The following is a 15,048-nucleotide window of genomic DNA, read 5'->3' as shown; positions in this document are numbered from 1 at the left end:
GCTCCACAGGCTTTGCTAATTGACTTTTTAGAAACAGTTTGAAACTGAGTACAGCAACAAATTGGGCCTGCAGATTTCATTTAGGGCCTATAAATTTCAATGCCTGCAGCAGAAGCAGGCACTGATGGCCAACTAGCAAATTAAAGTATTACACTGATGGACAGGACACCCACCTGCAAATGTCTTCCTTAAGTTCTTCATCGTGTCTTCTTCATCCATGCTTTGGTTTCGTCCAACCTGAGGCACCGGCATGGGGGAGGAACCCATCTGACCTTGACCTCCAATTGGCATCATTCCTGGTCCTCTGGCATTGGCAGGATTTCCCTGTGGACTAAATAAACACAGGGAACATGAGGGAGTTGTTTGGGGAAACTATCCTCTATATCTCCATGGCTGGCATAAACCTGCATTAACCTCTTGATCCATTCCCACTTACTATCTCAAATTATCTGCCCCTTCATCAATGAAACAAACCAATCAGAATGTGAGTTACAAACCAGCCTTTGTTTTATTCACAATATCAACAGTATGACAACCAGTACTTTTTTTCTGATCAAGAAAGTTTGCTATAAGACACTGATTTGCATAATCTTTTGAGTAAGGATGTTCCAGTCTTTAAAAACCAATGGTACATTTGAATTCTAGGAAAGACTAGCTACCTTACTTGACCTCTTCCTTTTTATGGAAATTGGGTGGGTAATTTGTGACCAGAAGCAAGCTAGTGATTCATGGACTACAGTAGGTTTAGAAATGTAAGCCCTTGAGAAGTACAGGATGAGAGGAGATCTGATCCCAAAGTCTGGAGTCAATATGCTTGCAAGAGCTTGAGAAACCATATTTTTCCTGTGCATTTAGGAACTGCAATCACTAATCAGTTCATTGGAAAAGTGTTGTTTGACAGCCAAACTTGCTGAAGCTATTTTGTTTTATTATGTGAATTTTTACTTCGGTTTGAAAAATGTTTGAAAGACACAATATGCACTACTTTCATACACCAATTAGAGTTACAAAGATATGTCAGTTTCCTGCCACTGACTTGTTGCCTTGTATCTGGGACATCTGCTGATTCTGTTGCATCTGCTGCTGTTGTGGTGGCATCTGTGGGGTGGGACCCTGGCTGCCGTTCATAGCGTAGTGCATCAGTCCTCCTGTACTTGACGTCTTGCTGCCAACAAAATACACAGGCATGTAGCCAGTACATGCTTTCCATTTAATTATTGTGATCCCCAACAATACAGAAGATGACCCTTACCCTCTAAATAACCCTATCCTCCTCTCCTCCCACTACTGCACACTTCGACTTACCTCATTGTTGGCGTGGGTCGACAGTAGATCTGCATTTTGCCGAGGACCAGCTCGGCTATGTGTCTGCGGTCTTCCTCTTGTGTCTCGCCCAGCAGGGTCATTGATGACCCATTCACCTGCAGAAAGTGTTCCACAAGTTACCACCATGTTATCTAGTATACAACACACGGGTCTTTCTAATATACTACCTACAGAATGGAATATTTTGCAATATTTATTTCAGAACAGTTGCCTGAATTCAGTGGCTATATTTACACTAGTGAGTATGAAATTTTGATGGTTAGTATGTACTCAAATGTACAAATTTCAAACTGAATAACATCCACTGACCATGATGCACTCTCACATCATCCTCTATCAAGCAATATATTTCTCTCCCTCCAGCTCTTTTCACATATGAAACACAATCTACAATGCTCTTCCATCCACAGAACATCAGGTAACACTTGCTAAGAGGTTGTACAATCAAGGTTACAATGTTCAGAATGGCCTCAGAAATCACAGAGTATTATTGCAGGCATGTGCATGACAATTCCAATTTGATACATATCACTAACAGAAGAAGAAAGTGTCCAACATAATTCTATATTGTCACTAATATAACATCTTCCTATGTTTTTCAGGTGAAAAACTAATATATCTTTGCATTTGTATGTAATGACTGCTCATGGTGGACAAGATACATGCAACACTTGGCATTATCACTACTTGATGGTGACTAATAAACACTTGCTCATTGGATATTATCAGAACTGTACAGTCCAACTCACCTTTGGCCACAGATTTGTCATTGGTTTGGAAAATCCAATGTTACTTCTATAAATGAGTTGTAGGTTTTTAAATGATATGCTGAAATCTTACCTGTACAAAATGTTAGCTCACTCAAATTACTTAAAGAGTTAATCTCATTGATTATTGAACTGCTATGATAATCTCACCTCAATGATGTACTCTTTCCCATCCTTGCCTTGTATTGCTTCCACGGCCACCATGTCCAAACCTCCAAACATTTCTGCACATTCATCTGCCCATGTTTTGAATCTACACAAAGAACAGACACATCATCTGACATGTCTTGATCTAAACAAAGGGCATACACCCAAATACTGAACCTACTCTATGGACAAATGCATTAATGTAACCATAATTTGAATCTACTCAGAGAATGCATGCAATCTGTTGTCATGCCAACCAACCTTACATTTATAGGCATAAAATTGCAGGTGTAGTATGCCAACAGCTTGTTTTTGTTAACAATCTCCACCAATCACCTAATAGCACTTTTTATATCAGGATTAGGAAGCTCCTAAAAATTTCAGCCAGACCACAGGGCTGGTTTGATGTAAAACTTGCCAGCCCTGACCAAAACTTACCTGTCCTTTAAATTTACAAGCGGTGTAGTTTATTCTCCAACTGGAATTCATCACTTAATTTTACAACTAAATTAATAATGGCTTATAATCCTGAAATGTCAGGAATATCTTCATATACATGTCTAAATTTTAATCTGACGGTCGGGCAAGTGAATTTGAGAAACTGGCAGTCCATGTTGAAAAAAAACATCTTGGTGGTCGGACAGGTAAGTATTTCAAACATTGGTTTTATCTTACATTACACATCCCTCACCTCTCATTCATGGCAATCTGTTCTAACATGGCTGATCCTGTGTTGGCCTTCCAGTTCCCTGATATAGACTTCCGCCTGGAGACAGGAAACACTTGGTTAGTGGAAGCAGTGTTCAGATAAACAAAACTTGGCACAGTGAAACCATCACAGCAATGCTGCACTCAGTACTTGAAGAAAAAGTTTACACAAGACTGGCTTTATCTAATAGATAGTTTTAATTAATGCGCCACTGGTCTAATCCCATGTACACTGGATGACACGTACACACATCCGCTGTTGTGCAACTTTAATCTCTATTTGTCACTGGAGTTATCAATGGAAACATTTTCGGGTTAAATTAATAAACAATGCAGAAACTGTTTTAACAAGTTTGTGATACTTCCAATAAACTATATATGTTTCGGTTGAACTATTACAAAAAATATTCTACATAAACTGACACTTACTAAAACTGCAAATAACATGAAAACGTGACATAATTATGAACATTATTTAAGACATTATTGTAATGTCATCATTGCTAAATATCAGACGACATTACCGTAACCATTTTTGACATTACACTGATGATATTACAGGATCATTTGTCATAACATCTATCTTATAACATTTATTATTCAGTAAACTGAGGCATAGGAAATATTCATCATATGAAATCAATCTGGGTGAGAAAAAAGCGATGAACCAAGTCTCAGCAGATCATGCAAACACATTGATGTTGAAAGGATTAAACACGTGTGCAGTTGAATATGAATACAGTGACGGACAATGGGATTGATGATAGTGATGATGCATTACCATAGCAACTGTGAAACAGAGAAGTAACAATTACATAAACAAACCAACAAACAACAGCAGCAATGTACTATTGCCTCTGCTCAAGAAAGAGCCGTTACAAATTTATTTGTATAATGACATTCATCATACAATTTAATATCGTTAATGATACTGTTAATCTCCCCAAATTTTGTCATGCCATTAATAACACCTTGAATTATCATCTCATATTCACAAGAGAATCTGCCTTTGTGGGATCACTAGGAGATATTGCTGAAGTGAAATTCTGATACAAATTATAATGTCATAGGATACTATGATGTAACAATCAGATGACATCACCTGTACTTTTCATGCTCCAGTTTGAACCTTGTAAAGGGGAGGTAACTCCTCACACGTCAGCAATATTCATCCTGGAGCATATTCATGTTATATGGAACTGAGTTTCAATATTTACTCTGCTCATAATTGCTTTATATCAATTCTCATGCCGATGACATGATGTAATATATAGCCATAAGTCTGCATACATCACTGGCTACCAAGGGTCTGTTCTTCTCCAGAATCCAAAAAGTGGAAAACATGTGGAGCTGTGGGCTTATTCGGCCCTACATGAGCATACAGGAAAGTGGACCTGTTCTGCCCTGAGGATCCCATCGCAAGACAATTGTAGAGGACTAGTAACCTAGATTCTGTCCTGAAGATCTCACAGAGAGTTAAGCTTAGAGGAAAGGGATAGATCTACTCTACCCTAAGTATCCCACAGATAGACAAGCATGGAGAACAGGGGACATATTTTGTTCTGAATATCTCACTGAGAGATGATCTTAGAGGGAAGGGGACCTATTCTACCCTAAGTATTCCTCTGGTAGACAAGCACAGAGGAAGGGACATGTTCTTCCCTAAGAATCCCATGGCAAGACAGGCATAGAGTACAGGACATAGTCTGTCCTGAGGACCTCACAGGTAAAAGCACAGGGGGCAGAGGATCTTCTGCCCTGAGGATGCAAACAGAAAGACAAGCATAGCAGATTGGCTGCTTTTCTAAGGATTTCCTGTTTCAGAATCCTTAAGTGACAGGGGTGAATAAAAGCAAGCATGTATTGTCATCTATCAGAATTTGTGTGACATTCATGCACTTAAGATGCGGCATGCATTTGATATTATTTGAAACGTTATAATTGGGAATCACGGTAACATCATTATCATACCCATTACTTTATCCAGAATTTGTTCAAAAACACAAATACCAGATAATTTGTTATGTTTCTACCCAACTGTAACTAATAGTGTTACAAGCCATCAAAGATTTAGATGGATGGTGAATGTTATCAGAAGTAAATACCATTTATACAGGTTACAGTCAAGTGTTTGACTGACAAACAACTTCCTCTAGTCTAGTGGCACCACAATGATGACTGTATTCTGTCCAACAAAGCTATGTGAACTACTGCTACACAGTGCATTCAGGGACCACACCAATAACAGGCAGCTAGAATGGTGACCGACCTTGACCCTTGTCATAATTATCATGCATCTTTAGCTTTTATGTCAGGAATGAATGACTGACAAATACTTAGTCTGCATATAGTAACAGAAATACCCAAATGACAATTGAATGTAGGAAAATGTTAAAAAATGTTACATAGTGTAATAATGATTGTATTATTCACACAGCTCTATTACCAGCATAACATGAAAGTACATGTACCATTTTGTTAAAAAAAATCAAGGTTAAACTGAATACCTTGCACAAACAAATATATTTTGATGATATAAAAACTGATAAAAAAAGTGTACAAATAGTATTAGGGATTGAGTTCAGTTTTCCTGTGCTTTCAGCGATGTGGCAGCAAAAACATGGTGGGAGACACCAGGAATGAGTCTCACATATTGTATCTGTGTGAGGGAATCAAACCCATGCCTTCAGTGTGCCAGGCAGATGTTTCACCCATTAAGCCACCACACCATACCACAAAAAGTATTAAAGAAAAGAATTTAGCTAAATATCATATGTGAGTGAAATATAAAAAATAGAAATGGAAACTTAATTTCTATCACTAATTCAATATCCCACCTGCATGTAGGTCTACTTATGTATGTCATAGGTTGTTTGTTTTCCTTTACAATGGAGTTAGTCCCCTTAACCAACAATTTCGTTTCATCCCATATGTTTTAACAAACATGACAGATATTGTAATGTACTGTAAAATACAGATTACATTATCTTATACATTACTTTCCCTTTAATTTGTGCTTTGAAATCAAAGAAACCATGCTGTACTTACATGCAAAAATAACCAATAAACAGAATACATATTCAGTTAAAGCCCATACATTGTGCATTAATATCAAAACAAGGTCACTTTAGGGTCAAGGTTACATAAAGGTCAGGCCCTTTCACCATGTAACTAGGTCAAACAGTCATGGGACTTACATGAATGCCTTGTACTTATTGCCTATCTTCTGAATGTGAAGGTCGTATTTGCTGTCAATGTAGGGTTCTGTTGTGGAATAACAGGAGGTAACAGCTACCACCCCTGCTATGTCTTGAAAATCATAATGGCTGCCTAGTCTAACCTGAGCAGAGAGAAGGCATATGGATGTAAAAGGCAAAATAATGAAATAAAATCCCATGCACCCATGCAAAACTTGGGAAAAGCTCTTGGGATATGTGATGCCGTTTTGGAAGTAACAGACCTGTAACTCATACAAGTCAACATATAAGTCAATATTCAGTATTGGATTAAAGCCAAAGAAAATTTCATGAATGAACTATCATTTTAAATTGACCTGTTTCAAATGTCTGAGAGATAATGAAATAAAAATTTATACATACTGATGACAAGGTTGAAATTACAGGGCTGTATTATCCCATCACACATCCACAACATACTGCACAACTTCTGTCACAAAGGTGCACCAATCGGATCAAAAAGGAAAGATGGAAGCACCAAACGTCCTATCATGTCTCTATATTTTAGTCAATATAATAAAAGAAATCTGATGAAATTTTTGTTCAAAATTTTTAAAATTTTCACAAGTTGTCAAAATTGTTAAAATAACTGTTCATATGTGAATGCTATGAAATGACATTTGATTCTTCCATCTTTAACATCTGGTGGTGATAAAAAACAGTCATGGAAAACACACACTGGAGAACTTACAAGTAGGCTTTGTAATTGTTTCCAATTTTCTGAACATGGATATCGTATTTGCCTTCAATAAACTGTTCAGTAGTGGCATATGATTTAGTGACGGCCACCACGCTCGCTATATCTTGAAATGAATGAGGAGAGTCTATCTTCACCTAGGCAATAACAGAGCAGTAATTGGTTAAAAAGAGGGGCTGACAGCTGTCAGAAATGATAGTAATTACTTATAAATGTCTTTGGTATAATAACCCTTATTTATGTTCCCCTACTGCATCCAAATGATGAACAACTGTAACATCCATATAACGAAAGTAACACCATTGATGTCTTCGATTTATATATTCTAAAATTATATTGAGCATTTTGTGTGTTTTTATCCTTGGTTCCTACATTCAACAATATGCCAACTATATGATGGTGGTCTGTAAAGAAGTCTGGACCAGACAATCCAGTGATTGATATCATGAGTATAAAAAACAAATCACCACTGGCCCATTTCATCACCTCTTACAGTTTGTCTGTCTGTTTGTTGTTGAACTCCACACTCTGTAATATTCCAGCTATATGGTGCGGGTATGTAAATAATTGATTCTGTACCAGACAATCCATAGAACCTCTTACAGGAAGTATAGGCTGCTGTGGTCAGAAGGTCAAACCTAGAATGACCATGAGATTAACAGATGACCATTACCAACAAAGAAAGATTGCAAACTTTCAGAATTATTTAAGGGACTTAGAAAATAGCCTGTCTAAGTCTCAATATCCAGCCATTTAACCCATCACATTTTGATGTTGAGAATAATATTTTTTCTTCCGAACAGAAACCAAATGTAAAACTAAAATGTAAACCTTTTTTAAAAAAAATGCCTCCTTTTAAATAATATTTTCCACATCACTTGCATCATTGCATTGCAATTTTTCAAGAGTGAAGAGTTCAAACCTCGAATCACAAGACTTTGGAACGTAAAAAATATCCTTTATCCTTTCATTATTGTAGTTGTTGTAAACGAGTGGTAAAACTCATGCCATGTATAGAAGGAGCATGCATGAAAACAAATGTAAAAATTCTGAATTTGTACATTCTTTGAACTGTTTTGTTTAAAACATATTCATTTATTCGAATATGAAATGGATTGAGCACTAGTTATCCAACCCAGGAACATGCTCTACCAGAAGTTACACATTCATTAAAATCCAGTGAATTTTTTTCTTGAAAGCTAGAAATCTTGGTACTGGGATCTATTAAAAAATGAAGCCATAGTAGTATATTTAAGAATATGTTACACATAAACTTTGCGTAGTTTACAATACATTCTACAGGGATGAACCTACCACCAGTATGAACCTATCACAGCTGATCTATAGTCAGAAGCTGGGAATATTTGACAGCAATAGAGTAAAAGACACTGCAGAAACTGGGATTAAACTTTTGAGAAAAACACCAAAAACTGCTTTTCAAGTATGCCTCCCAAACATTTCTCACATATACTGTGCACATTATACATCTATGAATAGGATAAACTTGAAATAGAATAAAGAAAATTTCAGCTTAATACCAGGTATATGTTAAGACGAGGCTTGAATCATTGTGAACCAATGAGCATCATCTATAGTTCATGAGTGACTGATTCATATTATAACATGGTTTTATTGATTCAAAACTCCTGCATTTTGACCATCACAGATATAAATCGATAGCAATGTCTGAAAAGAAACACGATAACTATTGATTATTGATTTGGGTATTTTTAGATTCTAACACACGTTCCTTATTGAGCTGCTCTTCCATTCAATAGTTTTTCCAATTAATCTTCACAATCGACTTTGGTAGTGACAGTAATGCAGTTGTAAGACAACAGCTTTGTTGCTTTTTCACATTTGCTTTTTTCAGCTTTTGATACAGATATTGGGATATTTACAGTGGTATACATTTTTTTTAAATACGTCTGTTTTTTGGAAAGTGAGTGTGCTGAGTTGAAGTAGTATTTCAGTCACATCACTGGATTTGTGAGTGATATGTGAAGAAAGCCTTAAATGTTACTACCTTGCTGAAAGCTCTGTATTCTGCATGAAGACCTAAAACTGGTGGTTTTCTAATGATCGAAAATAATAGAAACTCAATAGAAGGAAGGATTGAATATGATTATCCATTGCAAAAAACATATATGAGAATTTTGCTGTGTTAGTATGAAACAACTGAATGAAGTAAACTAGCCATTAAATTGGACAAATATTTACAAACAAACATGCACTCCACAGTGTAAAGCTATGTGCACACTGTAAAATTTTAACCATTTTTATTGTTTAATTACAATACTAGCGACATCATTGCATTTCATTGCATGACAGTATTAGTCATAAGAACATTAATTAGATAAAACTAAAATTAAAAAATTAAAATTTGTGATTGCATCAAAAATGCATATATTTCAATTATAGTCAATAATCGTTCACCACAAGTTCTCTGATATCGCACTGTGTATTTGGTTCTAAATTCTAACACTACCTAAAACCTAAAACCATGAACAGTCAAACTTACTATGACATATTTCTAGCATGGCCAAAGGGATGTTACTCTGCTCTGAGAATTCTGGAGTCTAGAAAATTTGAAATAAATCCGAAACAAAGTCAATAAAATGTTATCTTTTAAATCATTTCTGCAACATCACCACACTGATACTGTTTCCAATTTGATGATCAAAATAACTCTAGCAAGAGTTGAGTGCTATTATATATTGATAATTGATTTACCGCATGATATTATCAAATATGAAAGTGTATGAACCAGGGGCGTGTATTATTTTGTTTCAACACTACCATGAAATGATGTACTCCAGGACAAGCTTGATTTCAAAATTTATACCATACCCTCAAATATTACAGTACCAAGGCTGCTTTTTGGATACCAAATCATCAGTTAACAGATAAATATAACTAATTAGCAATAACAAATCTAATGTTATTTTCAGCTATTTCAAGAGAAGTTAGATGTAAAGAAATGAATTCTGAAGGCAAGGGTTTTTTTTGTATCTCACCTTTCCCAGGCCTGAGTGGGCGTGGCCTATTTTCACAACCACCGGGAACTTTGGCGTTATGAGCTGAAACATACAAAAATGGTAAAAACATCCCAATAACAGACTTTTATCTGGAAGAAAAGAACACAATTACTGATGTGCATTACTTCACATTCAAAACATGAGTTACATTTTCTGACATATATCCATGCTTGCATTCCGACTACGAAGCTTCTGATCCAAGGATGGCAATCTTGGTCACATGACCAAACAGACTATCCCTTGTCAGCGAAATGACATCGTAAGTATGCCATTAGTTTATATCCCCATGTTCAGCCACAAATGTGTTCAAGATTATTGCACTTATATAGGTGACATGTCTACATGTGTGTATTAGGCTGGAGGGAACCCAGGTTTGTAGTACTGGCCCCGTCAGATACCATGCAGCAATTTAACATGGATACCCACACTAGACTGACACCAGTCGGAGCAATATTTGTGTAATACCATTAATAACTGTGAAGCACAGAGTAAAAACAATAGTAATGCTCTATCGAATAAACCATTGAATAAAATGGACAAACACTGTATTTGAGTATTTAATAATATATATTAATATTATTGAAGCATGTTTCAGTTTGTATATTGTTCATACAACAAAATGATACTGATTTTGGAAAGAATCAAATACATTTGATGGTGTATTCCATATAACCTTCTTTTTCAAAGATTTGCCTACTGTTGTCTTTTCTGAATATTGGAATATTGGATAAAATAGATTTTGCCAAATTGTTCAAGTATCCTGTGATTACAATGCACACTGGTGATATGTTTCCATCTACAGAACAGTGGAGGTTGGTGAAGTGGAGGTTGGATAACTTAAACAATCTTAGCAATGGCAACATGGATGTTTGTGTGACTTGCTGCTTGTTTAACTGATGTTAAAACGGCAAACTAACAGTGATTGCAGCTCTTATTAGTCATGTACATGTATATTGTATAAAGCCTGTCACCATAGCTAGCAATTAACTCATGCAATAACTTTATTTTGTCAAAGGACGCACACGTTGCATTTTAAATTTTGTGCAGCAGCCTGATGTTAAAGTGTTTGCTTGTCACTCAAGACTCGATTCCACACATGGGTACAGTGTCTGAGAGTCCCACCATTGCGATATTGGTGCCAAAGATGGTAATATAGATGGTGTAAAACCATACTCAGTCTCTGCTTATTTTGCGGTATGTGATTGTATCTGTATCAAGTTCAACTGCACAGAGATTCTGTTTTGTGTTATATTCTATTCTTCAACAATGGTGTCTGTCTCTCATCAACAATGGTGTCTGCCTGTCACTAACAATGGTGTCTGCCTGTCATCAACAATGGTGTCTGGCTCTCATCAACAATGGTGTCAGCATGTCACTAACAATGGTGTCTGCCTCTCATCAACAATGGTGTCAGCATGTCACTAACAATGGCGTCTGCCTCTCATCAACAATGGTGTCTGCCTGTCACTAACAATGGTGTCTGCCTGTCATCAACAATGGTGTCAGCATGTCACTAACAATGGTGTCTGCCTGTCATCAACAATGGTGTCTGCATGTCACTAACAATGGTGTCTGCATGTCATCAACAATGGTGTCTGCATGTCACTAACAATGGTGTCTGCCTGTCATCAACAATGGTGTCTGCCTGTCATCAACAGTGTTGTCTGCATGTCACTAACAATGGTGTCTGCCTGTCATCAACAGTGTTGTCTGCATGTCACCAAAAGTGATGACTGATGGTCATCAACAATGGCATCAGTCAACAGTAGTGTCTGTCTCTCATCAACAATGGCATCAGTCTGTCAACAGTAGTGTCTGTCTCTCATCAACAATGGCATCAGTCTGTCAACAGTAGTGTCTATCTCTCATCAACAATGGCATCAGTCTGTCAACAGTAGTGTCTGTCTCTCATCAACAATGGCATCAGTCAACAGTAGTGTCTGCCTCTCATCAACAATGGTGTCTGCCTGTCACTAACAATGGTGTCTGCCTGTCATCAACAATGGTGTCAGCATGTCACTAACAATGGTGTCTGCCTGTCATCAACAATGGTGTCTGCATGTCACTAACAATGGTGTCTGCATGTCATCAACAATGGTGTCTGCATGTCACTAACAATGGTATCTGCCTGTCATCAACAATGGTGTCTGCCTGTCATCAACAGTGTTGTCTGCATGTCACTAACAATGGTGTCTGCCTGTCATCAACAGTGTTGTCTGCATGTCACCAAAAGTGATGACTGATGGTCATCAACAATGGCATCAGTCAACAGTAGTGTCTGTCTCTCATCAACAATGGCATCAGTCTGTCAACAGTAGTGTCTGTCTCTCATCAACAATGGCATCAGTCTGTCAACAGTAGTGTCTATCTCTCATCAACAATGGCATCAGTCTGTCAACAGTAGTGTCTGTCTCTCATCAACAATGGCATCAGTCAACAGTAGTGTCTGTCTCTCATCAACAATGGCATCAGTCTGTCAACAGTAGTGTCTGTCTCTCATCAACAATGGTGTCTCCTGCCATCAAATATACAGGCTGCTGAGGCCTACACATTTGCCTCTGAGCTGGATGTATTGTGTATTGATGCATTCACAAGATGTCGAGAATTATAACCATTCTAAGTAATATAATACTACTGCACAGATACTCGATGTCCTACATACTGCGATGTTAGACAAGATACTTGTCATATCCTGCACCAGCAGATATATGAGTATATCCTGTATGCATGTGCCCACATCCTGTATGTTTGTGTTCCCACACTCCAGAAAAGGAGTGATGTCTCTCATAAACGTGTCTACATGCACGTGCTACACATTCCTCTCCTCCTGGCACTAAAACTGTCTATTCTTGCTTCTTGTTTTGACTTTGTAGAGGAACAGAAACATTTTCAGATATATCTGTCTTCATCCTGTTTCCACTATAAAAGAACTTTTTGGTTTAATTCAACTTAATGTGGGTGGAAAGTATGAAATGACCTTGACCTTGATGAAAGTGTTGAGCACAAGTATGGTGTGGGCAAACCAAAAGTAATCAGGGCTAATATTAATGATTTTGGCCACGGTATCTCCTTTGCACATACTACTATCTATGAACAGATCTAAAACCTTAGAAATTATGAAAATACACTTTTGGTTCCATGTGAACTGATTGACAGAACAGCTTTATACATCATATATACTTTAACACCAACTTGCTGATATTATCTCAAGAAGGACTGCATCTCAGCCATGTTTTGTGGTTGATAAACCCACTTCCTACTTCCTCACTATGTAGCTGTCTCCAGGCAGTGTGGGGGGATAATGTAGTGAGTGGGAGCTACACAACAGCATACAATCTCTCCTCCTCCTCAGTTCCTCAGATCATACACAAGGATATATGGCTCCACTATAATTCCTGTTGAAGTAAAACTATTTCAATAATTTCCTTGTCATTTTCTCAGAAGTAACCATAAGTGTACATAATACTTTCAACAATAAGTAGCATTCAGCATCACAGGCGTTGTTTGTGGTACGTTCACAAGGATCAAATAATAAGAGCCTTGTAGGAGACAGATCTATAGATGTAATAATGTAATTCTATCTCGCAATCACACACTAACGTTTGTATTTCATCTCACCATCACAGACTAGCAATGTAACTCCATCTCATCATCACAGACTAGCAATGTAACTCCATCTCACCATCACAGACTAACAATGTAACTCCATCTCACCATCACAGACTAACAATGTAACTCCATCTCACCATCACAGACTAACAATGTTTGCATTTCCATCTCACCATCACAGACTAACAATGTAGTTTCATCTTTCCATCACAGAATAACAATGTTTGTAATTCAATCTCCTCACTGCAGACAGGTTTTCTAATTCCATCTTCTCATTGCAGACAGCAATTTTCTTCACAACATTCAGAACTCACAGATGGACAACTCCATCCCAACATAACATCCTTATGATGGTCATAACTCCACCTTATCATCAGAGTATTATGATGGTCAATAACTCCATGCATCATCACAATCTTATGATGGTCAACAACTCCATCTTATCATCATAGACTTATGATGGTTGTCAGGTCCATCGTATCATCACACACCTACAATGGTCATAACTCCACCATATCATCACAGACTCATGATGGTCAATAACTCCATCTTATCATCACAGACTTGCAATGGCCAATAACTCCATCCTATCATTACAGACTTACAATCGTCGACAACACCACCCATCATCACAGACTTACAATCGTCAATAACTCCACCCATCATCACAGACTTACAATGGTCAATAACTCCACCATATCATCACAGACTTGCAATGGCCAATAACTCCATCTTATCATCACAGACTTACAATCGTCGACAACTCCACCCATCATCACAGACTTACAATGGTCAATAACTCCACCCATCATCACAGACTTACGATGGTCAATAACTCCATCCTATCATCACAGACTTGCAATGGCCAATAACTCCATCTTATCATCACAGACTTGCAATGGCCAATAACTCCATCTTATCATCACAGACTTGCAATGGCCAATAACTCCACCATATCATCACAGACTCATCATCACAGACTTGCAATGGCCAATAACTCCATCCTATCATTACAGACTTACAATCGTCGACAACTCCACCCATCATCACAGACTTACAATGGTCAATAACTCCACCATATCATCACAGACTTACGATGGTCAATAACTCCATCTTATCATCACAGACTTGCAATGGCCAATAACTCCATCCTATCATTACAGACTTACAATCGTCGACAACTCCACCCATCATCACAGACTTACAATGGTCAATAACTCCACCCATCATCACAGACTTACAATGGTCAATAACTCCATCATATCATCACAGACTTGCAATGGCCAATAACTCCATCCTATCATCACAGACTTACAGTCGTCGACAACACCACCCATCATCACAGACTTACAATCGTCAATAACTCCATCCCATCATCACAGACTTACAATGGTCAATAACTCCATCCCATCATTACAGACTTACAATGGCCAATAACTCCATCTTATCGTTACAGACTTGCAATGGCCAATAACTCCATCTTATCGTTACAGACTTGCAATGGCCAATAACTCCATCTT

The 15,048-nt window shown here is 37.5% G+C and overlaps 1 protein-coding gene across 4 annotated transcripts in view; it reads right to left on the bottom strand.

Annotated features, from left to right (window-relative positions):
- The window catches only part of LOC137296197 (synapsin-like), a 119,413-nt gene that overhangs the window by 8,675 nt on the left and 95,690 nt on the right, over positions 1-15,048 (bottom strand). For 2 of the 4 annotated variants that reach the window (XM_067827928.1, XM_067827931.1), the window contains exons 8-14: positions 9,899-9,961; positions 6,876-7,018; positions 2,932-3,006; positions 2,244-2,346; positions 1,306-1,421; positions 1,037-1,165; positions 174-331 (exon numbers count right to left, since the gene is read on the bottom strand). In XM_067827928.1, coding sequence (XP_067684029.1) covers positions 174-331; positions 1,037-1,165; positions 1,306-1,421; positions 2,244-2,346; positions 2,932-3,006; positions 6,876-7,018; positions 9,899-9,961 — 787 coding nt within the window. Of the gene's footprint in view, positions 1-173; positions 332-1,036; positions 1,166-1,305; positions 1,422-2,243; positions 2,347-2,931; positions 3,007-6,145; positions 6,289-6,875; positions 7,019-9,898; positions 9,962-15,048 lie in introns of all 4 variants that reach the window. The other 2 variants (XM_067827927.1, XM_067827929.1) reach the window with 1 other exon arrangement.

This window comes from Haliotis asinina, chromosome 9 (assembly GCF_037392515.1).
Source record: "Haliotis asinina isolate JCU_RB_2024 chromosome 9, JCU_Hal_asi_v2, whole genome shotgun sequence".
NCBI lineage: Eukaryota > Metazoa > Mollusca > Gastropoda > Lepetellida > Haliotidae > Haliotis > Haliotis asinina.
Note: the sequence above shows the minus strand (reverse complement) of the source record. Positions and strands in the feature narration are given on the sequence as shown.